General features: G+C 51.4%; 1 protein-coding gene across 1 annotated transcript in view; it reads left to right on the top strand.

Moving 5' to 3' along the window:
* LOC139239025 (serine/threonine-protein kinase PAK 5-like) overlaps positions 1 to 23,595 on the top strand; it is a 59,370-nt gene extending 35,775 nt beyond the window's left edge. The window contains exon 4 of the mRNA XM_070867528.1: positions 22,786 to 23,595. Within this exon, the coding sequence (XP_070723629.1) occupies positions 22,786 to 23,595 (810 nt within the window). The remainder of the gene's footprint in view (positions 1 to 22,785) is intronic.
* The last annotated feature ends 1,471 nt before the right edge of the window (positions 23,596 to 25,066 follow it).

The raw sequence follows: 25,066 nt of genomic DNA, 5'->3' as shown, positions 1-25,066 counted from the left end.
TGTGTGTCTCGCTCTCTCTGTGTGTCTCTCTCTCTCTGTCTCTCTGTCGTCCTGTCTCTCTTTCTGTCGTTCTTTCTGTCTTTCTGTCTCATCCGATCTGACAATTGTTGGATATTAGAAGGGATAGATTCAAAACATGAAGACATTTTATGAAATGTGTTTTCCGTGTGGAGTAAGTGCAGGTTTGTGCAGAGTAAGGGGGAGGCAGCAATGGCCATGGACCGACAGCACTGAATCACGAGGCGCTGGGAGAATACGGTTTAGGGGGAGAAAAAAAAAGTGGTGCTTTCAGATGGGGCCTCCCTGGATGCGGTGACAGTGTGGAGCTATCTGTGCCTGGGACTGCCTGGTACTGAGCAACACATGCATTCCAGCCAGTGCATCATGTGGCTTGCTGCTTGCTCAGTTAAGACATCTTTATTTCTTTATTAACTGGCAAACCTTTGCTGGGATTTAACTCAGTCGATTTTCTTTGATTTTAGTTTTGGCAATTGCCTCATTAGGGATTTTTCGGTTCATGTAACTATCTCTTTCTGGATACTTGGAATACCTTACAGTAGAGAATGCTTAATCACATCACTCCTGTGGTGGGTGAAACGCTGCTTTTATCCAGTTGCTTGTATTAAAGAAAATGGATTGTTCCGATGTCAAACCTTCAACGGCAGCATCCATTGCTGTTCTCATGACATTTGTAAATAAACAGAGAATCAGTTGATGGGATCCCCGATAAATACTTTAAGGAGCCAGTCAACTGGGGTTGGTTTAATTTTGCACAGAAATTGTAACTGACTTTCTTTCTGAGTATGTTCGCTGTGCTGCTGGATATTTCTCAGAGCAGAAACTAGCTGAGGGGAGCAAAACATAACGCATTCCGTCATGCTTGGCATCTCACACAGACAGGGCTGCTGATTAGTGTAGACTTGACTGATGCATTCAGTAAAGAAATGAGCAGATTTGCCCTCGTTTTGCAGGGATTATGGTGAACATAACATAACAAATAGGGGCAGGAGTCGGCCATTCGGCCCCTCGAGCCTGCTCCGCCATTCAATGAGATCACGGCTGATCTTCAACCTCAACACTTTCCCGCCTGATCCCCATATCCCTCGATTCCCTTAATATCCAAAAATCTATCGATCTCAGCCTTGAATATACTCAACGACTGAGCCTCCCCAGCCCTCTGGGGCAGAGAATTCTAAAGATTCACCACCCTCTGAGTGAAGAAATTTCTCCTCATCTCAGTCCTAAATAGCCGACCCCTTATCCTGAGACTGTGTGACCCCTGGTTCTAGACTCCCCAGCCCGGGGGAAACATCCTCCCTGCATCTACCCTGTCGAGCCCTGTAAGAATTGTGTATGTTTTAATGAGGTCACCTCTCATTCTTCTAAACTCGAGAGAATATTGGCCTAGTCTACTCAATCTCTCCTCATAGGACAATTGCCCATCCCAGGAATCAGTCTGGTGAACCTTCGTTGCACTTCCTCTATGGCAAGTATATCCTTCCTTGGTTAAGGAGAACGACACTGTACACAATACTCCAGGTGTGGTCTCACCAGGGCCCTGTATAATTGCTGTAAGACGTCTTTACTCTTATACTCAAATCCTCTTGTAATAAAGGCCAACATACCATTTGCTTTCTTAATTGCTTGCTGTACCTACATGTTAACTTTCAGTGATTGGTGTACAAGGTCACCCAGGTCCCTCTGAACACCAACATTTCCCAATCTCTCACCATTTAAAAAAAAAAACTCTTTTCCAAGGTGGGCTTGATGTAGGGGAGCGAGTTGGAAATGAAACTAAATCAATTTAAGTGCTTTTTCTAGTCTCTTTCTGCCTTGGGATCTGAGCCTGAGTAAATCTCGGAGAAGTTGTAACCTTTAATTATGTAGTTACAGAATTGGATCCTCCAGTGAGCAAGTTAATGATCAGAGGATAATTCAGTGGGGTCAACGAGCGAAAACAGGCTGAGTTTCCTCTCGATGATACTCACGTCCCGGACAGCGTTGTTCATCTTATTTACCTGAGCTCTCACGGTGATTGTGTTGTCCAGTGGGTGTCCAGTATACGTGCCCTCTTCTTTAAATCTATGGGTATGATCTCCCTCCATTGTCATTTTTCTTCCCTCCCCTCTACTATCGATGCCATTATTATGATCAATCGTTTGAAGTTTCTTCTTTTGTTGCTTCTAAACTGCAAACACGATAATCTACACGCCTTGCTAGACAATCGAGACTGGGGTAACTAGTGCACACCTCCCTGGGATCCATTTCAGAGCAGCATTGGTGGGGGTGGTGGGCAGGGAGAAAATGAGTTCTCACACCCCCTCGGCACCAGCTTTCTGGTGTAAATGGTTTATGTGCGAAGAAAATATGCTGCACAACAGGCTTTGATTTTTGACATTTTCACATATTTTGAACAGAGCAATGGGTGTGACCGGGTCATTATCTAGTTTCCATTATTGTTCCCCCCCCCCGAATATTTTTCACTTTTTGTGTCTTTTGGTGGCGATAATGTTTAGCGTCCTTTCAACTATCTTGGTTCCTCAGCTCCCTTCCCCTCCTTCCCTTTCCAGGTTAGTGGGAAGTGGTGGAAGGGCCGGGGAGGGGAGCGTGGAGCTGGGCCGGGGAGGGGAGCGTGGAGCTGGGCCGGGGAGGGGAGTGTGGAGCTGGGGAGGGGAGCGTGGAGCTGGGCCGGGGAGGGGAGCGTGGAGCTGGGCCGGGGAGGGGAGTGTGGAGCTGGGGAGGGGAGCGTGGAGCTGGGCCGGGGAGGGGAGGGGAGTGGAGTGTGGAGCTGGGCCGGGGAGGGGAGTGTGGAGCTGGGCCGGGGAGGGGATGGGAGGGGAGGAGAGTGTGGAGCTGGGCCGGGGAGGGGAGCGTGGAGCTGGGCCGGGGAGGGGATGGGAGGGGAGGAGAGTGTGGAGCTGGGCCGGGGAGGGGAGCGTGGAGCTGGGCCGGGGAGGGGAGCGTGGAGCTGGGCCGGGGAGGGGAGCGTGGAGCTGGGCCGGGGAGGGGAGTGTGGAGCTGGGCCGGGGAGGGGAGCGTGGAGCTGGGCCGGGGAGGGGAGTGGAGTGTGGAGCTGGGCCGGGGAGGGGAGCGTGAAGCTGGGCCGGGGAGGGGAGGGGAGGGGAGGGGAGTGTGGAGCTGGGCCGGGGAGGGGAGCGTGGAGCTGGGGAGGGGAGCGTGGAGCTGGGCCGGGGAGGGGAGGGGAGGGGAGCATGGAGCTGGGCCTGGGAGGGGAACGTGGAGCTGGGCCGGGGAGGGGAGCGTGGAGCTGGGCCGGGGAGAGGAGTGTGGAGCTGAACCTGATGTGTAACTAGTATCACTCGGCCTTTTTCTTACACTTGTGTCAAAATGGCATCAAGACAGTAGAAACTGAGGGATAAAATGAAGGTGAATGCGGGCACCTCTCGCCCATGAAATATCTTTCCATTTAAAATGAATGGATAGAAAATCATGGCGGGGAATTGCAACTCCTGCGGAAAGCTTGCCCTCCTGTTCCTTGATTCTACCACGTTCTCTGTGTAACACTGCAATGAGCACAAAGATCTAGGCTGACACTCCCAGGGCAGTACTGAGGGAGCCCTACACTGTCGGAGGGGCAGTACTGAGGGAGTACCACCCTGTTGGAGGGGCAGTACTGAGGGAGCACCACACTGTTGGAGGGGCAGTACTGCGGGAGCACCACACTGTTGGAGGGGCAGTACTGAGGGAGCCCTACACTGTCGGAGGGACAGTACTGAGGGTGCGCTGCACTGTTGGAGGGACAGTACTGAGGGTGCGCCGCACTGTCGGAGGGGCAGTACTGAGGGAGTGCCGCACTGTCGGAGGTGCCGTCTTTGGTTGAGACGTTAAACCGAGGCCCCATCTGCTCTCTCAGATGGACGCAAAAGATCCCATGACACTACTTCGAATAAGAGCAGGAGAGTTCTTCCCTGTGGCCTGGGGCCAATATTTATCATTCAATCAACATCACTAAAACAGAATTATCTAGGCATGATCACGTTGCTGTTTATGGGAGCTTAGTGTGCGCAAATTGGCTGCCGCGCTTCCTACATTACAACAGCGACTTCATTGGCTGTAAAGCGCTTTGGGACGTCCGGTGGTCGTCAAAGGCGCTATAGAAATGCAAGTCTTTCAATGAACGTCAGTGAGCGGCTCTTGTATACTGCATTTTTTTTTTTGCATACTAGTCCGATGTAAATTTGGCCCAAATCCACTGCTACCATTCTTTATTTATCCCCCTTCTCTGCTGTAGCCGTTGACAACCAGGATTGCAGCTTGCTCGCTGCTCACCCAAGTGGCCTTTCTTTATTCAGGAGCCTGAGCAATAAGTACTGGTGAGCTATTCACACCTGAAACTGCGCTGGCCCGGACCTTTGTTCAGTGTGACGACAAATTGCCTCAGTGCCCAGATTGCACGCCGAATAAAATATTGTCGTCCTGCCCATCGCCCCTGGTTCTCGGAGAATGAGTGAGCTCCAGGAGATTGATGCAGTTGTACTTCTAATTTGGCGATTGCATTGTGAATCGCATGTTTTTCCATGTAAACCGAAAGGCTCTGCCTACAGTGTACAAAGGGACTGCTATTCTCTGATTGAGGCCACTGCTTTTTAGTGATTAAATTGGCCAAATTCCCATTTTTATTACGCGTGATTTGAGTGTCTTTAGTGTCCTTTTGGGTATCGCGTTCTGCATTTCTGTCCAAAAAAAAATTAGGAGCCTTTCATTACAGAATGACCTGTGCGTGTTTCCTCGAATTTAACACGAGTTGGATTAGTCTTAACTCCTTAAATCCAGCTTCTATATCCTGTGCAGCTGGGACCTGAAGGAAGTGAATGTGCGTGTGCCTTAATCTAAGGAGGGTTTGGAGATTGTGTTTTACAGGCAGAGAATATCCTCAACACTGTCTCGCTAACTTTTAATTTCTCTCCCCCCAAAAACTGTTGAGGGTGGGGGGTGGGGGGGGAGCGTGGTTAGAGGGGGTCAGTTGAAAATGTCAAAACTGAGATGCATAGATTTTTGTTTGGCAAGGGTATTGAGCGTTATGGAACCAAGGCAGGTAGATGGAGTTAAGATACAGGTCAGCCACGATCGAAATTAATAGCGGAACAGGCTCAAGGGGCTGAATGGCCTCCTCCTTGTGCATCCTCTGGATAAATGCCCCCATCCGACTTTGTATAAAAATAGTAGATTTTTTCCTCCAGCTTCCCCTTCCTCTGTAACTGGGCAATTTCAGGAACCATAGAATGGTTACTGCACGGAAAAAGGCCATTCGGCCCGTCGAACCTGTGCTGACTCTCTGCCAGTCCCGCTGCCCTTTCCCTGTAGCCCTTCAGATACTTAATCCAACTCCCTTTTTGAAAGATAAAATTGAGTCTGCCTCCACCACCCTCTCAGGCAGCGCATTCCAGACCCTAACCACTCGCTGCGTTTAAAAAAAAAAAAATTCTTGTGTCGCCTTTGATCTTTTGCCAATCACCTTAAATCTCTGCCCTCTGGTTCTCGACCCTTCCACCAATGGGAACAGCTTCTTTCTCTATCTACTGTCCAGACCCCTCATGATTTTGAACACCTCGATCAAATCTCCTCTCAACCTCCAAGGAGAACAGCCCCAGCTTCTCCAATCTATCCACGTCACTGAAGTCCCTCATCCCTCGAACCATTCTTGTAAATCTTTTCTGCACCCTCTCTAAGGCCTTCACATCCTTCCTAAAGTACGGTGCCCAGAATTGGACACAATACTCCAGTTGGGACCAAACCAGGAGATCCAGGCAAGCAGCCACCAGAGGAATGTTAACCTGAGCATCGCAGGTACTCGGTGCAGATTACTGTTGCACTGCAGAGGAGGAAATTTTAATTCCGAAGGAATGACAACACGGTGTCTATCCCCTGTTGGTCTTCGTCCCTTATTCCCCTTTCTTTCTGCCACCTGTCTGGTCTCTTCTTCAATGTTGGCATTTCTTCAGTCACTAACTCCAGTTCCGACTCCACCACGTAGCGCCCATGCTTACGGCAGGCAACCATTCGTACCGGGAAATTAATGCTTGCCATTTGCCATCGGCATAGAAATCAATTCTAACGCCATTGCTTGCAACGTATTGTCTGTAGGATGTATTTTATGGCAAATTCGGGAAGGAACTCCTGTTTACAGTTCCTCATTAAATTGATAATCTCGAGAGCCCCTCTGTTGTGTATAAATGGAAGCGTTTGCCTTGATCACAATCTTCAGTTGTGCAAAGAGTTGATGAGGGGCCGACGCTGGCAATTTGGTTTGGGTTACACTGTTTAAATGTTTCCATATTCCAACAACTGATATAACGCTCCTAATAAATCGCAAAATCAACAGCAATTCTGCTGTTTTTCCTTTACTGTTTTGGTTTGAATGCTCTCAGCCACGTAATGTAGTGCTTTTATATTTTTTAAATGATCTTTCAGCACAGTAGGAGGCCATTCGGCCCATCTTTGTGCCTGTGCCAGTTCTTTAAAGAGCGATCCAATTTCTCCCACTCGCCTCCACTCTTTCCCCCATAGCCCTGGATTTTTTTCCATTTCAAATATTTATCTAATTCCCTTTTGAAAGTCACGATTGAATCTGCTCCCACTGCCCTTTCAGGCAGCGCGTTCCCGATCACAACAACTCGCTGCGTAAAACCATTCTCCTCCTCATACCCTTGGGTCTTTTGCCAATTATCTTAAACCTGATATTTTGTCCGATATTACCTTTCTTCATCCTTTATAGAGGATTCACCTACACCATAGCAACAGGTTCTGAATGAAGCTTAAGGCACAATCATTGAGGGCGCCGTGCCTTTCACAGCGGGTCTGCGACCCCTGGGATATGTTGCTTGGCATCTGCATTGTGTGCATTCACTGATTGCTCAAAATGAAGGTGGACGCGTTCCTGAGTGACTCACAAATCGACATATAGAATGTAGGTGTATAATGGGGCCGTGTCATCCAGTCACCAAGGGCTTCTGGAGCTTGTTATTTTAAAAATTCATTTACAGGATGTGGGCGTCGCCGGGAGTTAATGAGGGTGATGAACACGTCTGAGAACTTTAGATGTCTTGCATTGCATGTGTCAGCGAGCTAGCACTGTGTAACATTTACATCGGACAGAATTGTGCGGATATAAAAAAAGAAAGACTTGCATTTATATAGCGTCTTTCACGACCACCGGACATCTCAAAGCACTTTACAGCCAATGAAGTACTTTTGGAGTGTAGTCACTGTTGTAATGTGGGAAACGCGGCAGCCAATTTGCGTACAGCAAGCTCCCACAAACAGCAATGTGATAATAACCCAGATAATCTGTTTTTGTTCTGTTGATTGAGGGATAAATATTGGCCCCAGGACACCGGGGAGAACTCACCTGCTCTTCTTCGAAATAGTGCCGTGGGATCTTTTACATCCACCTGAGAGAGCAGACGGGGCCTCGGTTTAACGTCTCATCTGAAAGATGGCCCCTCCGACAGTGCGGCGCTCCCTCAGTACTGCCCCTCCGACAGTGTGGGGCTCCCTCAGTACTGCCCCTCCGACAGTGCAGCACTCCCTCAGCACTGCCCCTCCGACAGTGTGGGGCTCCCTCAGTACTGCCCCTCCGACAGTGCAGCACTCCCTCAGCACTGCCCCTCCGACATAGAAACATAGAAAATAGGTGCAGGATTATGGCCATTCGGCCCTTCGAGCCTGCACCACCATTCAATAAGATCATGGCTGATCATTCCCTCAGTATCCCTTTCCTGCTTTCTCTCCATACCCCTTGATCCCTTTAGCCACAAGGGCCATATCTAACTCCCTCTTGAATATATCCAATGAACTGGCATCAACAACTCTCTGCAGTAGGGAATTCCACAGGTTCACCACTCTCTGAGTGAAGAAGTTTCTCCTCATCTCGGTCCTAAATGGCCTACCCCTTATCCTTAGACTGTGACCCTTGGTTCTGGACTTCCCCAACATCGGGAACATTCTTCCCGCATCTAACCTGTCCAGTCCCGTCAGAATCTTATAAGTTTCTATGAGATCCCCTCTCATCCTTCTAAACTCCAGTGAATACAGGCCCAGTCGATCCAATCTCTCCTCATATGTCAGTCCCACCATCCCGGGAATCAGTCTGGTGAACCTTCGCTGCACTCCCTCAATAGCAAGACAGTTCTTCCTCAGATTAGGAGACCAAAACTGAACACAATATTCCAGGTGAGGCCTCACCAAGGCCCTGTACAACTGCAGTAAGACCTCCCTGCTCCTATATTTAAATCCTCTAGCTATGAAGGCCAACATACCATTTGCCTTCTTCACCGCCTGCTGTACCTGCATGCCAACGTTCAATGACTGATGAACCATGACATCCAGGTCTCGTTGCACCTCCCCCTTTCCTAATCTGCCACCATTCAGATAATCTGCCTTTGTATTTTTGCCCCCAAAGTGGATAACCTCACATTTATCTACATTATACTGCATCTGCCATGCATTTGCCCACTCACCTAACCTATCTAGGTCACCCTGCAGACAGTACTGCCCCTCCTACAATGCGGCACTCCCTCAGCACTGCCCCTCCGACAGTGCGGCGCTCCCTCAGCACTGCCCCTCCGACAGTGCGGCGCTCCCTCAGCACTGCCCCTCCGACAGTGCGGCGCTCCCTCAGCACTGCCCCTCCGACAGTGCGGTGCTCCCTCAGCACTGCCCCTCCGACAGTGCGGTGCTCCCTCAGTACTGCCCCTCCGACAGTGAAATGATCACTCAGCACTGCCCCTCCGACAGTGCGGTGATCCCTCAGCACTGCCCCTCCGACAGTGCGGCGCTCCCTCAGTACTGCCCCTCCGACAGTGCGGTGATCCCTCAGCACTGCCCCTCCGACAGTGTGGCGCTCCCTCAGTACTGCCCCTCCGACAGTGCGGTGATCCCTCAGCACTGCCCCTCCGACAGTGTGGCGATCCCTCAGCACTGCCCCTCCGACAGTGCGGCGCTCCCTCAGTACTGCCCCTCCGACAGTGCGGTGATCCCTCAGCACTGCCCCTCCGACAGTGTGGCGCTCCCTCAGTACTGCCCCTCCGACAGTGCGGTGATCCCTCAGCACTGCCCCTCCGACAGTGTGGCGCTCCCTCAGTACTGCCCCTCCGACAGTGTGGCGCTCCCTCAGTACTGCCCCTCCGACAGTGCGGTGATCCCTCAGCACTGCACTGGGAGTGTCAGCCTAGATTTATGTGCTCAAGTCCCTGGAGTGAGACTTGAACCCACGACCTTCTGACTCCGAGGCGAGCGTGTTACCCACTGAGCCACGGCTGATTTGAGAATGCTCAGCTCGGTTTAATTGTTGCTGCAGAAGCCGAGACAAGGACGGGATATTCCTTGTGAGCAGAAATTTAAGAAAAGCATCGTTGATGAGCCATTGAGAGGCTGACCGCTCCGAACAGCCACAGCATATTGCTGTCTGGGAAAACTGGGCTGGATGTCCCTCTCTGCCGAGCAAACCCATGTGGGACCCCCAGCACCAATGTTCCCTCTAATTCTTTGTTCCTGTGCAGTCCCTTTAACTGGCTGCGCGGCTCCAAATTTTCCCACGTGCCGGTGAGCGTCCACGCAGCCTTGTCTACAAATCCTCCCTTGGCCCTCGCCCCTCCCTATCTCTGTAACCCCTCCAGCCCCTACTCCCCTCCCTATCTCTGTAACCCCTCCAGCCCTACACCCCTCCCTATCTCTGTAACCTCCTCCAGCCCCTACACCCCTCCCTATCTCTGTAACCCCCTCCAGCCCCTACACCCATCCCTATCTCTGTAACCCCCTCCAGCCCCTACACCCCTCCCTCTCTCTGTAACCCCCTCCAGCCCCTACACCCCTCCCTATCTCTGTAACTCCCTCCAGCCCCTACACCCCTCCCTATCTCTGTAACCCCCTCCAGCTCCTACACCCCTCCCTATCTCTGTAACTCCCTCCAGCCCCTACACCCCTCCCTATCTCTGTAACTCCCTCCAGCCCCTACACCCCTCCCTATCTCTGTAACCCCCTCCAGCCCCTACACCCCTCCCTATCTCTGTAACCCCCTCCAGCCCCTACACCCCTTCCTAACTCTCTAATCCCCTCCAGCCCCTACACCCCCTCCTATCTCTGTAACCTCCTCTAGCCCTCACCCCTCTCTATCTCTGTAACCCCCTCCAGCCCCTACACCTCTCCAGCCCCTACACCCCTCCCTATCTCGAGATATCTGCACTCCTCTAATTCTGCCCTCCTGAGCATCCCTGATTATAACTCCACCATTGGCGGCCGTGCCTTCAACTACCTGGGCCCCAAGCTCTGGAACTCCCTCCCTAATCCTCTCCGCCTCTCTTTCCTCCTTCAAGACGCTCCTTAAAACCTACCTCTTTGACCAAGCTTTTAGTCACTTGCGCTAATTTCTTCTTATGCGGCTCAGTGTCGAATTTTTAAGCGCATAATACTTCTGTAAAGCGCCTTGGGACGTTAAAGGCACTATATAAATACAAGTTGTTGTTGTCCAGCACCTTTACCCAGCCTGCCTCGCTAGATTCTGCCCACTGGGCCCAGCCACATCCTGCACCTCACCATATCCAGCCCAGCAAGAAGTAGCTGTGACCTGCGATGGGGTCACAGTTAAGTTCGCGAAGGGAGTGGCGGCTTAAAGAAATCAGATTAGCAACTGAAATGCTGTGAAGTTTAAAAAAAAATGGAGCAAAAGCCAGATCAAATATTATTTAGCTTGGCAGAAACCAACAGAACAAACGACAGGCAAAATCTGTGTGGGGTGTTGGCTAAAGTGGCTTTTATCAGGGATTACAAAAACATGTAATGCTGAAATCATCCAATTCTTCAGTTAGACACTATCTTAGTATAAACACAGCACAATTTTTCATGTCCCTGTAGACTTTTCAGCTTAGTCTTAAAATGTAATTTAAAATCTCTTTAAAAATACTCTTTCTTGATGGAAAGTCTCGCTGACCTACACTGGCTGCCGGTTAAGCAACGCCTTGATTTCAAATCCCTCCATGGCCTCCTCGCCCCTCCCTAGCTCTGTAATCACCTCCAGCCTCACAATCCCCCCCGCCCCCGCCCCCCCGTGATCTCTGCGCTCCTCTAATTCTGCCCTCCTGAGCATCCCTGATTATAATCGCTCCACCATCGGTGGCCGTGCCTTCTGTTGCCTGGGCCCCAAGCTCTGGAACTCCCTCCCTAAACCTCTCCGCCTCTCTTTCCTCCTCCAAGACGCTCCTTAAAACCGACCTCTTTGACCAAGCTTTTGGTCACCTGCGCTAATTTTTACTTATGTGGCCCGGTATCAAATTTTTATCTCATAATGCTCCGGTGAAGCGCCCTGGGATGTTTCACTACGTTAAAGGCGCTATATAAATATATATATATATAGTATATATTGTGTGTATACATACACACAAGTTGTTTTATTGAACTGCCAGTAGCTTGGCGTTTTGACTACAAGCAGATCGGTGCTGAAAGAGCTCTGCATAATTACAGGAAGGGCACAGAGAACTCAAGTGCCACAAATCTCCCCAAAATAAATGAGCAAGGCCCATGAACTAGATAAACACCCCAATCTAATGTGACCTGAAGGCATTTTTACATTGTCAGAATTGGTCTTGGCATGGCAGTGTTTGAACAGAGCCCCAGAATCTCTGTCTGCTGCTCTCCCTGCTATTTATCTTCCCTCCCGGCAGCATATCGGTCACATTCCTTCGCAGCCTGGGAGACCTGCAGGGTTTGGGTTGCTTAAAAAAAGAAAGGAAGGGATCTGTGCGTTTAGCTGTGAGCGGAGGCTCGCAGGCACAAGGTGCTGGGGCCAGGGTCCAGTGGCATTGATTGCGAGTTGTATTATTTCCGTTGCGTAGAGGAATTTCTCACGTTGGAATGCTGAAGCCCGAGAGAGCTGTCTCTGACCATGGCATTGGCTGCTGCCAACAGCTTCCTCTAACAGCTTCAGCTATTCGATCTCTCCGAGGTTTTTTGTTCCATGTGAACACACGTGTCCACTCACTGTCGACATCGTTGGTGGACCCAAGAGGGCATCAGAAACTTGTGTGAAATCGCTCTTGTATAACAGATCATTCTTTTCTTCTCTGTAATACCCGAGTGACAAATTCTCTCTTCACTTCTTGCTTAAGGCAGTCCTACATCACCGAGCGCACTTCGGAGTTTAATCTGTTCCCTGTTGGCTTAAATTTGATTTGTCTCTTCCTCCCTCTCCAGCTCATTCAGATAGTAGGACTAGTGCTACAGCAGTTTGGTTTAAGTCAGATAAGCAAGCGGTCAGTTTGGCAGGAATTTTGATCAAGATTTGCAAATAAAAACTTGTTTTTGTGATATACATCAATGACCTAGACTTGACTATAGGGGTATGATTAAGAAGTTTGCAGATGATACTAAAATTGGCCGTGTGGTTGATAATGAACAAGAAAGCTACGGACTGCAGGAAGATATCCATCAACCGGTCAGGTGGGCAGAACAGTGGCAAATGGAATTTAATCCAGAGAAGTGTGAGGTAATGCATTTGGGGAGGGCTAACAAGGAAAGGGAACACACATTAAATGGTGGGATACTGAGAAGTGTAGAGGAACAAAGGGACCTTGGAGTGCAGGTCCACAGATCTCAGAGAAGCAGGCCAGGTAGATGAGGTGGTTAAGAAGACATACGGAATACTTGCCTTTATTAGCCGAGGCATGGAATACAAGAGCAGGCGGGTTATGCTTGAACTGTATAAAACACTGGTTGGGCCACAGCTGGAGTACTGTGTGCAGTTCTGGTCACCACATTACAGGAAGAACATGATTGCACTGGAGAGGGTACAGAGGAGATTTACGAGGCTGTTGCCGGGAGTGGAGAATCTAAGGTATGAGGACAGATTGGATAGGCTGGATTGTTTTCATTTGAACAGAAGAGGCTGAGGGGAGACCTCATCGGGGTGTATAAAATTATGAGAGGCCTAGATAGAGTGGATAGAAAGGGCCGATTTCCCTTAGCACAGGGGTCAACAACCAGGGGGCATAAATTTAAAGTAATTGGTAGGAGGTTTAGAGGGGATTTGAGGGGAAGTTTCTTCACCCAGAGGGTGGTGGGGGTCTGGGGCGGAACTCACTGCCTGAAAGGGTGGTAGAGGCAGAAACCCTCACCACATTTAAAAAGTACCTGGATGTGCACCTGAAGTGCCGTAACCTACAGGGCTACGGACCCAGAGCTGGAAAGTGGGATTAGGTGGGATAGCCTCTTGTTGGCCGGCATGGACACAATGGGCTGAAATAAGAACATAAGAAATAGGAGCAGGAGTAGGCCATATGGCCCCTCGAGCCTGCTCCACCATTCAATACGGTCATGGCTGATCTGATCATGGACTTAGCTCCACTTCCCTGCCCGCTCCCCATAACCGTTTATCCCCTTATCGGTTAAGAAACTGTCTATTTCTGTCTTAAATTTATTCAATGGTCCCGGCTTCCACAGCTCTCTGAGGCAGCGAATTCCACAGATTTACAACCCTCTGAGAAGAAATTCCTCCTCATCTCAGTTTTAAATGGGCGGCCCCTTATTCTAAGATCATGCCCCCTAGTTCTAGTCTCCCCCATCAGTGGAAACATCCTCTCTGCATCCACCTTGTCAAGCCCACTCACAATCTTATATGTTTCGATAAGATCACCTCTCATTCTTCTGAATTCCAATGAGTAGAGGCCCAACCTCCTCAACCTTTCCTCATAAGTCAACCCCCTCATCCCCGGAATCAACCTAGTGAATAGCCTCCTTCCATGCTGCAAACTTCTGATTCTATGAAAACAATCAATTTGCAAATCTTTGTCTTGCAAGATTAATTAATTGATCAGCAAATCCATCCACAAACACTGACCATATACTAGATTCCTTGAATCTGCTGTCACGGGTTGAAGTCTGTCGGTAACTTGCCGTGGCTCAGTGGGCAGCCCTTTCGCCTCTGAGTCAGAAGGTCATGGGTTCAAGTCCCACTCCAGGGACCTGAGCACTAAAATCCAGGCTGAGTCTCCAGTGCAGTGCTGAGGGAGCACCGCACTGTCGGAACGGCAGTACTGAGGAAGCGCTGCACTGTCGGAGTGGCAGTACTGAGGGAGCGCTGCACTGTCGGAGGGGCAGTACTGAGAGAGCGCCGCACTGTCTAGGGGGCAGTACTGAGGGAGCGCCGCACTGTCGGAGGGGCAGTACTGAGGGAGCGGCGCACTGTCGGAGGGGCAGTTCTGAGGGAGTGCCGCACTGTCAGAGGGGCAGTACTGAGGGAGCGGCGCACTGTCGGAGGGGCAGTACTAAGGGAGTGCCGCACTGTTAGAGGTGACGTCTTTGGATGCAAAACTGAATGATTAAACCGACGTCTGATCTCTCGGGTGGATGCAAAAGATCCCATGGCACTATTTCGAGAAAGAGCAGGGGAGTTCTCCCCGGTGTCCTGGGGCCAATATTTATCCCTCAATTAACATCACTAAACCAATGACCTGGTCGTTTATCTCATTTCTGTGTGTGGGAGCTTGCTGTGTGCAGATTGGCTGCCACGTTTGCCACGTTTCCCACATTACAACAGTGACTACACTTCAGAAATACTTCATTGGCTGTAAAGCGCTTTGGGACGTCCTGAGGTTGTGAACAGCGTGATATAAATGCGAATCTTTCTTTGAATTAGATCTGACGGAACAGTAAACAAGGACAGAAATGACTGTATGCAGGTCAGTCAGCATCCGAAAGTGAAACATTTCGGTTGGGACCCATGTCTCCATTAGCAGGGATAGTTGGGGAAGAAAATTGGAGATTTTAGAATTTGTGCACCTCAGTGCTGTGGGATACCAAGACTGAGTGTTGTATTGGGGATCCGGGGTTGACATCAAGCATGTAGGCATTAGGTGCAGTAGAGGTTAGCTTAGTAGACAGGTGCTTGGGTTTAGGAAAGGAGTTATAGGGATCTGCAGCTGCAGGCTCTGGTGCCAATGGTGTAGGGAGGGGCAGTGGATCAGTTGGAAGATCAGAGGGTACGTACTGAGGATAGGACTGAAGAGGGTTACCGCGCTTGGGTGGAGTGAGGTGATGGGGGCATTAAAAAGCACTTGTAATCATTATATTTACACTTGTTGCTAAAAAAAAATACAACAACAACTTCTATTTGAATAGCACCTTTAACGTAGTGAAGCTTCACAGGAGTATTATGCGAGTAAACATGTGACACCGAGCGTAAATAGAAATTAACGCAGGTGACCAACAGCTTGGTCAAAGAGGTAGGTTTTAAGGAGCGTCTTAAAGGAGGAAAGAGAGGTAGAGAGGCGGAGAGGTTTAGGGAGGGAGTTCCAGAGCTTGGGGTCGAGGCAACAGAAGGCACGGTGATTATAATCGGGGATTTATAAATACATAAATTCTCTCCTTTGAAGTTATTTTACCAATATTTGTCACCCATGTCCCGATCTGTGCTGCCGTTATGCTCTCCCCCCCCACCCTGAGTTTCCGAATGCTCATGTGCGTTAGTACGACACTGGATGATGTGACACAGCAGGGCTTAAGCACCAAGTCCCTGATCCAGCCAGGTCCATTTATCATCGCTGCTTCTTGGCTGGATCGTAACACCAATCGATACTTGGTGTGGGCAGCTTGTGGTTTGTAAGGACAAAGTGACTGTTAGTACAACATCCTGTGCAACGCTCGGCTGCAGTAGGTGTGATTGTAGTGTCAGCAAATCTGGATATGCTGCGGATCCAGGGAATTGAATTTACATCAACAAACCTTTGAGTGAAAATGACACCAGATCAATTTCACATTGAAAGTCTGCCCCGCGCTCTTGATGGAGAAGCAAGGCCGGCAACACTGTTTGATTGTTGACAGAACTGCCATCGATTCAATCAGCAGCAAACAGATAAAGCGGCATTGCAAGAGGCCAAGAGATGAGTCTGGGTGAGGCAGGCGACATGAACATAACAATTAGGAGCAAAAGATTCTGAGGGGGCTGGACAGGGTAGACGCAGAGAGGCCGTTTCCCCTCGTGGGGGAATCTAGAACTAGGGGGCATAGTCTCAGAATAAGGGTTCGCCCATTTAAGACGGAGCTGAGGAGGAATTTCTTCTCTCAGCGGGTCGTGAATCTGTGGACTTCTCTGCCCCAGAGAGCTGTGGAGGCTGGGTCATTGAATATATTTACGGTGGAGATAGACAGATTCTTGAACAATAAGGGAATCAAGGGTTATGGGGAGCGGGCAGGGAAGTGGAGCTGAGGCCAAGGTCCGAGCAGCCTATTTCATATGTTCTTATGAGCGGGAGTAAGCCATTCGACCCCTCTAGCCTGCTCCGCCATTCAATGAGATCACGGCTGATCTTTGACCTCAATTCCACTTTCCCGCCCGATCACCATATCCCTCGATTCCCTTAATATCCAAAAATCTATCAATCTCTGTTTTGAATATACTCAACGACTGAGCCTCCACAGCCCTCTGGGGCAGAGAATTCCAAAGATTCACCACCCTCTGAGTGAAGAAATTTCTTCTTCATAGCGAGAGGATTTGAGTATAGGAGCAGGGAGATCTTACTGCAGTTGTACAGGGCCTTGGTGAGGCCTCAACTGGAATATTGTGTTCAGTGTTGGTCTCCTAATCTGAGGAAGGACATTCTTGCTATTGAGGGAGTGCAGCGAAGGTTCACCAGACTGATTCCCGGGATGGCAGGACTGACATATGAGGAGAGACTGGATCGACTGGACCTGTATTCACTGGAGTTTAGAAGGATGAGAGGGGATCTCATAGAAACATATAAAATTCTGACGGGACTGGACAGGTTAGATGCAGGAAGAATGTTCCTGATGTTGGGGAAGTCCAGAACCAGGGGACACAGTCTAAGGATAAGGAGTAAGCCATTTAGGACTGAGATGAGGAGAAACTTCTTCACTCAGAGTTGTTAACCTGTGGAATTCCCTGCCGCAGAGAGTTGTTGATGCCAGTTTGTTAGATATATTCAAGAGGGAGTTAGATGTGGCCCTTACGGCTAAAAGGATCAAGGGGTATGGAGAGAAAGCAGGAAAGGGGTACTGAGGTGAATGATCAGCCATGATCATATTGAATGGTGGTGCAGGCTCGAAGGGCCGAATGGCCTACTCTTGCACCTATTTTCTTTGTTTCTATGTTTCCTCAACTCAATCGTAAATGGACATCCAGTGATGCATCCCATAATCTTCAGTAACTGACCCATGGCTTTTTAATGCAGCAACTCAGTCAATCAGTCTTTGCACTTCAAAGAAATCGCAAACACAAGAAATCGTTTCCTTTTAAAGGTGCAGCCTAACAGTCGATGGTTCCTCAGTAGATTTTCTGTGTGCAGTACCCTCTGAGTTCCTTGCGTGTCGGCTATCGGCTAATTGCCACAGCTTTCCCCGGGAGGGCAACAGGAACTTTCACTGATGTCGCACCTTGCCCTCAGCATATCCCGAGGTGCCCCACATTCAGTGAACTGCTTTTCGAAGTGCGGTCGCTGTTCTGTGGGCACCCATTTCGCACACCGCAAGATCCCACAGACAGCGAATGAGATGATTGGCAGCTAATTGTTTTTGGCGGCGTTGGTCGTGAGAGGAATTGTACCGTGAGCCCTTTGCGCTGAGCTGAGCAGGTAGATAAGTCTGTGATTGAAGGTCTCATTAGTAAGGCACTGCGCCAATCCTTCAGCACTGCGCACCATTGTGAGCAAAGGCTTTGCGGATCTGGGAGTATTCCCAAGTATTACAAACACAGAAACAGGCTATTCAGCCCAACAGATCCGTGCTAGTGTTTCTGCTCCATACAAACTTCCTCCCATCCCTCGCCATCTCCCTCTCTCAGCATATCCTGCCATTCCCTTCTCCCTCATGTGTTTATCTAGCTTCCCCTCGGATGTATCTTTGCTATTCACCTCAACCACTCCCTGTGGTAGTGAGTTCCACATCCCGATGCAGACACGCTGGGCCGAAATGGCCTCCTTCCGTGCTGTGAAATTCTATCATTCTCACCACACTCTGGGTAAAGATGTTGCTCCTGAATTTCCTATTGGCTTTATTAGTGACTATCTTACATTTATGGCCCCTCGATCTAATCTTGCAATCGGAAACATTTTCTCTACGTCCACTCTCTCCAACTCCTTCATCATTTTTTAAGACCTCTTATCGGGTCACCTTTTCTTATCTGGAGAAAATAGCTCCAAACTGTTCAGTCTTCCCTGACGGTTATAACCTCTCAAATCCGGGAGCTGCTCCAAGATTACTGCGCTCACCTACACCGCAATCTCTGAAAAGCAGGGAGGGAGGACCTGAGGGAGGGAGGGAGGAGGTCAGTAGGAACGCGCGCGTGTGTGCGTGTGCGGTGTGCGGTGTGTGTGTGTGGTGTGTGCGTGTGTGCGCGTGCGTGTGTGTGCGTGCGTGTGTGTGCGTGTGTGCGCGTGCGTGTGTGCGCGTGCGTGTGTGCGCGTGCGTGTGTGTGCGTGTGGTGTGTGCGTGTGTGCGCGTGCGTGTGTGTGCGTGCGTGAGTGTGCGTGTGTGCGTGCGTGCGTGTGTGTGTGTGTGTGTGCGTGCATGCGTGTGTGTGTGTGTGTGCGTGCGCGCTAGGTCCATGCTGCAGAGCCCGGACTCCAATCGTCTTGGACCAAGACCTCGCTCTGTCAAGCCCGTGTGGTAACCGATGTACAACGGCCACCCCACGTTAAAAGAAGTGGCGCACGGGCATCTTCAAAATGAAGTTCGGGGCCTGGAACATCAGGCCTGCATTGGTCTCATCAATCACCTTAGAACTTATTTTTGTATGGAAGCAAGTCATCCTCGACTCCGAAGAGAGAAGAGAGATAGCCTCTCAGTTCTGGAATCAGTCTCGTGTTTTGTAGCGTGCGCTGGGCTGCAGCTAATTTGAGATGGTTTCTGTTTAAATCGCCAGCGGTGGGCTGTGAGCAGCAGGGGAGGGGGGGGGGAGCCTGTTGTCTGAGCTGCTGTGCAGCATTCCAGTGGAACCTTGCAGTGCGTCAGAAAGGCAGTCTGAACGAGGTGGGGGGAGGAGGTAAGGCTGCGAGGGGAGCCTGCATTCCGATCTCTGGGCCACACAGGTGGTACTGTTACAAGTGGGAACTAACGGCACAGAGTTCTCAAACCCCAGACACTCCGCAAGAATGGGGAGTGTAACTGATTCTCGTGTGTTGTCTGTGCAATGTAAATGGTTGCTCAAACATCTCTGGGATATAAAAAAAACTCTGCTCCATCGTAATGAGATAAAGTGGATGTCAATCAACCAGCACCTTGTTTGTATTCCCTGGTTTTAAGCAGGCATCATCATGCCCATTTCATTAAAACGTAGGTTGTGTGCGATTTGTGCTATACAGATGTATCAGGAAAGGCTGATCATTAAGAACATAAGAATGAGGAACAGGAGTTGGCCATTTGGCCCCTCGAGCCTGCTCCGCCATTCAATAAGATCACAGCTGATCATCGACCTCAACTCCACTTTCCCGCCCGATCCACATATCTCTTGATTCCCCTAGATTCCCCTAAAATCTCTCTAGCTCAGCCTTGAATCTATTCAGAGACTCTGAATCCACAGCCCTCTGGCAGAGAATTCCAAAGATTCACCACCCTCTGAGAGAAGAAGTTTCTCCTCATCTCAGTCCTAAATGGCCGACCTCTTATCCTGAGACTGTAACCCCTGGTTCTAGACTCTCCAGCCCGGGGAAAACAACCTCCCTGCATCTACCCTGTCAATCCCCCTCAGAATCTTGCATGATTCAATGAGATCACATCCCATTTTTCTAAACTCCAGAGAGTATCGGCCCATTCTACACATTCTCTCATCATAAGGCAGCTCTCTCATCCCAGGAATCAATATAAGACAATCACTAATAAATCCGATAGGGAATTCAGGAGAAACTTCTTTACCCAGAGAGTGGTGAGAATGTGGAACTCGCTGCCACAGGGAGTGGTTGAGATAGATAGCAAGATAAGCTCAGAGGGAGAAAGGAATAAGAAGGATATGTTGATGGGGTGAGATGCAGTAAGGTGGGTGGAGGATACAGACTGTTGGGCCGAATGGCCTGTTTCTGTGCTGTATTGTGTAGTTCACCAATGCCTCTGGGCGAATGCACCACGGAACTGTGTCAAGATCAAGTCAATTCCACATTTTGATCAGAAATGGGAAGAGAAGATATGTGAATGGTTCTGTAATGTATCGCTGAAGAAATAGCTGGGAATGTATTCGGATTTGTAAATGAGTATGCAACATCATTTTCCCCTCTCCTCTGTACCTCCCCTCCTTCCCTCTGTACCTCCCCATCTCCCCTCTGTACCTCCCCTCCTCCCCTCTGTACCTCCCCCCTCCCCTCTATACCTCCCCTCTGTACCTCCCCTCCTCCCCTCTGTACCTCCCCATCTCCCCTCTGTACCTCCCCTCCTCCCCTCTGTACCTCTCCCCTCCCCTCTGTACCTCCCCCTCTCCTCCCCTCCCCTCCCCTCCTCTCCTCCCCTCTGTACCTCCCCTCCTCCCCTCTGTACCTCTCCCCTCCCCTCCATACCTCCCCTCCACCCCTCTGTACCTCCCCCGTCCCCTCTATACCTCCCCTCTGTACCTCCTCTCCTCCCCTCTGTACCTCTCCCCTCCCCTCTATACCTCCCCTTCTTCCCCTCTGTACCTTCCCCCTCCCCCTCCCCTCCCCTCCCCTCCTCCCCTTTGTACCTCCCCTCCATACCTCCCCCCTCCCCTCCATACCTCCCCCCCTCCCCTCCATACCTCCCCTCCCTCCCCTCTGTACCTCCCTCCCCTCCCCTCCCCTCTGTACCTCCCCCCTCCCCTCCCCTCTGTACCTCCCCCCTCCCCTCTCCTTTGTACCCCTCCCCTCCCCTCCCCTCTGTACCTCCTCCCCTCCATACCTCCCTCCTCCCCTCCCCTCTGTCCCTCCTCCCCTCCCCTCTGTACCTCTCCCCTCCCCTCTGTACCTCCTTCCTTCCCTCTATACCTCCCCCTCTTCCCTCTGCACCTCCTCCTCGTCACAACAGGATGTCTCCTCCATTTCTCTTCCCCCCCCACCCCTCCACTCAACAGGATGGCCCCCTCCAGCCTCCCAATAAGGCCTGTTCTTGTTCCCCCTCTTTGACCTCCGTTTCCTCCCTTCCCCTCCACCCCCGCCCCCCCCCCCCCTCCCAATAAAACGCTGATACTTGTTGGAAAAGAAAGGCTTTTGAAAAGACCGTGAAATCCAGGTGCTACATTCTCCCTGACCAAAAAAAAAACAAATCAAAAAGCAGGTGTTGGTCATAAAATTGCTGAAATTCCAAGCTCCAGCGGGGAAGTGCAACGAGTGAGATCCATTCCACCTGACCATGGCAGCTCGATCCCGTGAACCATTCCAGGCACAATCCTGACTTCCATTATTTCTGAAATCCCCCAAACCCCCACATCTTTCAGGAGAACGATTCTAACTGAGGAATGCATCGTTTAAATGGTTGGAACAAAACCCCAGCTCTGTTTACAAAGAGCATGAGACAAAATCTTAACCCATTTACCACCAGTTGCTAACACCATTTGTGGCACAGAACTGGCTGAGGTGCTCTTGCAGAGAGCCGGCACGGGTTCAACGGGCCGAATGGCCGCCTCCCGCGCTGTAACCGTTCCATGATTCGAACCGCTTGATCATTTGCTGCAGGGTTCCAGCATTAGCATCTGATTGGTGCATCTACTTTTCGGTGTCTGTTCTGCACGACAATTACTTTGGGAAGGCATGAAAACCCTTATTCCTTCCCAAAGGCCATAATTCATGCTTCAGTATAGTTCCAAAGACCCCAACAGGTACCTTGTTCCTGCAGCCATGTGTGAGCTTGGACTGTGAGTGGGTTTAAGATGGAATATTGGCCAGCTCACAGGAGGGTCTCCTGCTCTTCAAGTGCCTCCACCTGAACAAGCCAATAGTGTCTCATAAGAACATAAGAAATAGGAGCAGGAGTCGGCCATAAGGCCCATCGAGCCTGCTCCGCCATTTAAGGGTGGTACTGAGGGAGCGCCGCACTGTCGGAGGGGTGGTACTGAGGGAGCGCCGTACTGTCGGAGGGGCGGTACTGAGGGAGCGCCGCACTGTCGGAGGGGCGGTACTGAGGGAGCGCCGCACTGTCGGAGGGGCGGTACTGAGGGAGCGCCGCACTGTCGGAGGGGCAGTGCTGAGGGAGCCCCGCACTGTCGGAGGGGCGGTACTGAGGGAGCGCCGCACTGTCGGAGGGGCGGTACTGAGGGAGCGCCGCACTGTCGGAGGGGCGGTACTGAGGGAGCGCCGCACTGTCGGAGGGGCGGTACTGAGGGAGCGCCGCACTGTCGGAGGGGCAGTACTGAGGGAGTGCCGCACTGTCGGAGGGGCGGTACTGAGGGAGTGCCGCACTGTCGGAGGGGCGGTACTGAGGGAGCGCCGCACTGTCGGAGGGGCGGTACTGAGGGAGCGCCGCACTGTCGGAGGGGCGGTACTGATGGAGCGCCGTACTTTGGGGCAGTACTGAGGGAGCGCTGCACTGTCGGATGATACCTGGGAAGTTTTCCACATTGTCGGGTAGATGCCGGTGTTGTAGCTGTACTGGAACAGCTATAAGTCTTCAGCACGGCAGCCGGGATGTAGTCGGATGAGACGTTAAACTCTCAGGAGAACGTAAAATGGCACTATTGGATTGAGGCGAGAGTGCCACCAACTGAGCCAGTGACATCTCCAGCTCGTTTGCGTTTCTCGCCCTTAATTCAGTAACGAGTTCCGCAATAAACGTTTCTCTTGGTCTCTGCGGATTAAAACTTACCCGTTTCTTCGCTTTCTGTTCCAGGCCATTGTCCGAGGAAGCAAAATCGGAATCGACGGCTCTCTTAACTGGCTCCTGGACGAATTTGAGAACGTTTCTGTGACCCGTTCCAACTCCTTGCGCCGAGGGAGCCCGCCCACGCTGCTCCGCCCGACCCAGGACGGCGTGCACAAGAATGGGATGCACGAGGGCCACCCGAAGGGCAGCTACCCGGCCGAGCTGGATGGGCACCACGAGTACAAGGGCCGGTCGGAGCGGGTCAAGCCGGGACCCAGGGACGATCGGGACCCGGGCAGGGCCGACCGGCACCGGAACCGCAACTCCGAGCGGGAGGAGGGCCGGGCTCACCCCCAGCAGCCCAGGGGGCAGGAGCCGAGCCGGACTGGGGCTAACCGGCCCAACCACCACCACCACCACCACAGCGAGCGGGAGCCCCGGCCCGATCACCACCGACAAGCCGACGGCAGGACCAAGCCGCAGGAGAAGGGAGACGGCAGGAGGGAGCAGCCCAGCGACCGGGAAGGGAACCACGTGGGTTTCAGCGAGCCCGGCAACTCGCAGGAACGCGCGGCCAGGCGGGACAGAAACGAGGGCTCCGATAAGAGGCCGCAGTCCACCTACACTGGCCAGACCAGCCCGCAGTCGCCGAGGGACAAGAGACCGCTCTCCGGCCCAAATATCCGCCGTCCGAACATTCCCGGCACCGACGGGCCATTGAAGACCACGCACCAGGCGGCAAGACCCTTCAATACTTACCCAATGGCCGAGACCGGAGCCAGCAGGAGCACCAGCAGCCAGGTCAGTTTGTTACCCACCTCCTACCCTCTTCCTTAAAGCTGTGGTGCCACAACTTTGAGTGTGTGGCTCTCTGGTTTCCTAAGAGTAAGTAGTAATTTGTGCTAAACATTGAAAGTCCACGTGTTCCGCTGTAAAACCTGGTCATCATTTAAGTACATTTATATATAAATGTTAAGTGTCAGCCGTGGCTCGATGGGTAGCACTCTCTCGCCTTTGAGTCACAAGGTTGTGGGTTCAAGTCCCACTCCAGGGAATTGAGCACAAAAAATCTAGGTTGACACTCCCTGTGCAATACTGAGGGAGCGCCGCACTGTCGGAGGGGCAGTGCTGAGGGAGCGCCGCACTGTCGGAGGGGTAGTGCTGAGGGAGCGCCGCACTGTCGGAGGGGCAGTACTGAGGGGGCGGGGCAGTGCTGAGGGAGCGTCGCACTGTCGGAGGGGCAGTACTGAGGGAGCGCCGCACTGTCGGAGGGGCAGTACTGAGGGAGCCCCGCACTGTCGGAGGGGCAGTACTGAGGGAGCGCCGCACTGTCGGAGGGGCAGTACTGAGGGAGCGCCGCACTGTCGGAGGGGCAGTACTGAGGGAGCGCCGCACTGTCGGAGGGGCAGTACTGAGGGAGCGCCGCACTGTCGGAGGGGTAGTGCTGAGGGAGCGCCGCACTGTCGGAGGGGCAGTACTGAGGGAGCGCGCACTGTCGGAGGGGCAGTACTGAGGGAGCGCCACACTGTCGGAGGGGTAGTGCTGAGGGAGTGCTGCACTGTCGGCGGGGCAGTTCTGAGGGAGCAGCGCACTGTTGGAGGGGCAGTACTGAGGGAGTGTCGTACTGTCGGAGGAGCAGTACTGAGGGAGCGTCGCACTGTCGGAGGGGCAGTACTGAGGGAGCGTCGCACTGTTCGGAGGGGCAGTACTGAGGGAGCGCCACACTGTCTGAGGTGCCGTCTTTCGGATGAGACGTTAAACCCTCTACCCTCTCAAGTGGATGTAAAAGATCCCACGGCTACTAGTTCGAAGAAGAGCAGGGGAGTTCTCCCTCAGTGTCCTGGGGCCAATATTTATGCCTCAATCAACATAAACAAGAAACAGATTGTCATGTATGCAACTGTCATTGTAACCTAAGTTGTACACCGTGAGAACATTGACCACTAGGTGGTGAACTTGTGGGAGACACTCCTAACTGGGACTTTCAGGTATAAAAGGGGAAGCTCCACCTACCTTCATCACTTCAGTGCTGGCTAATAAAGAACAGGTCACAGAGTGTCCGTCTCTCAAGTATGGGCCTCGCGTGTATTTATACTGTATAGTAAGGACATATTACAGATGACCTGTGTCATTATCACATTTCTGTTTGTGGGAGCTTGCTGTGCGCAAATTGGCTGCTGCATTTCCCACATTACAACAGTGACTACACTCCAAAAGTACTTAATTGGCTGTAAAGCGCTTTGAGATGTCCGGTGGTCGTGAAAGGCGCTATATAAATGCAGGTCTTTTTAATATTTAAGAAAAAAGA

The sequence above is a fragment of the Pristiophorus japonicus genome, chromosome 26 (assembly GCF_044704955.1).
Source record: "Pristiophorus japonicus isolate sPriJap1 chromosome 26, sPriJap1.hap1, whole genome shotgun sequence".
Taxonomy (NCBI): Eukaryota; Metazoa; Chordata; class Chondrichthyes; family Pristiophoridae; genus Pristiophorus; species Pristiophorus japonicus.
This window is presented reverse-complemented; position numbering and strand designations above follow the sequence as displayed.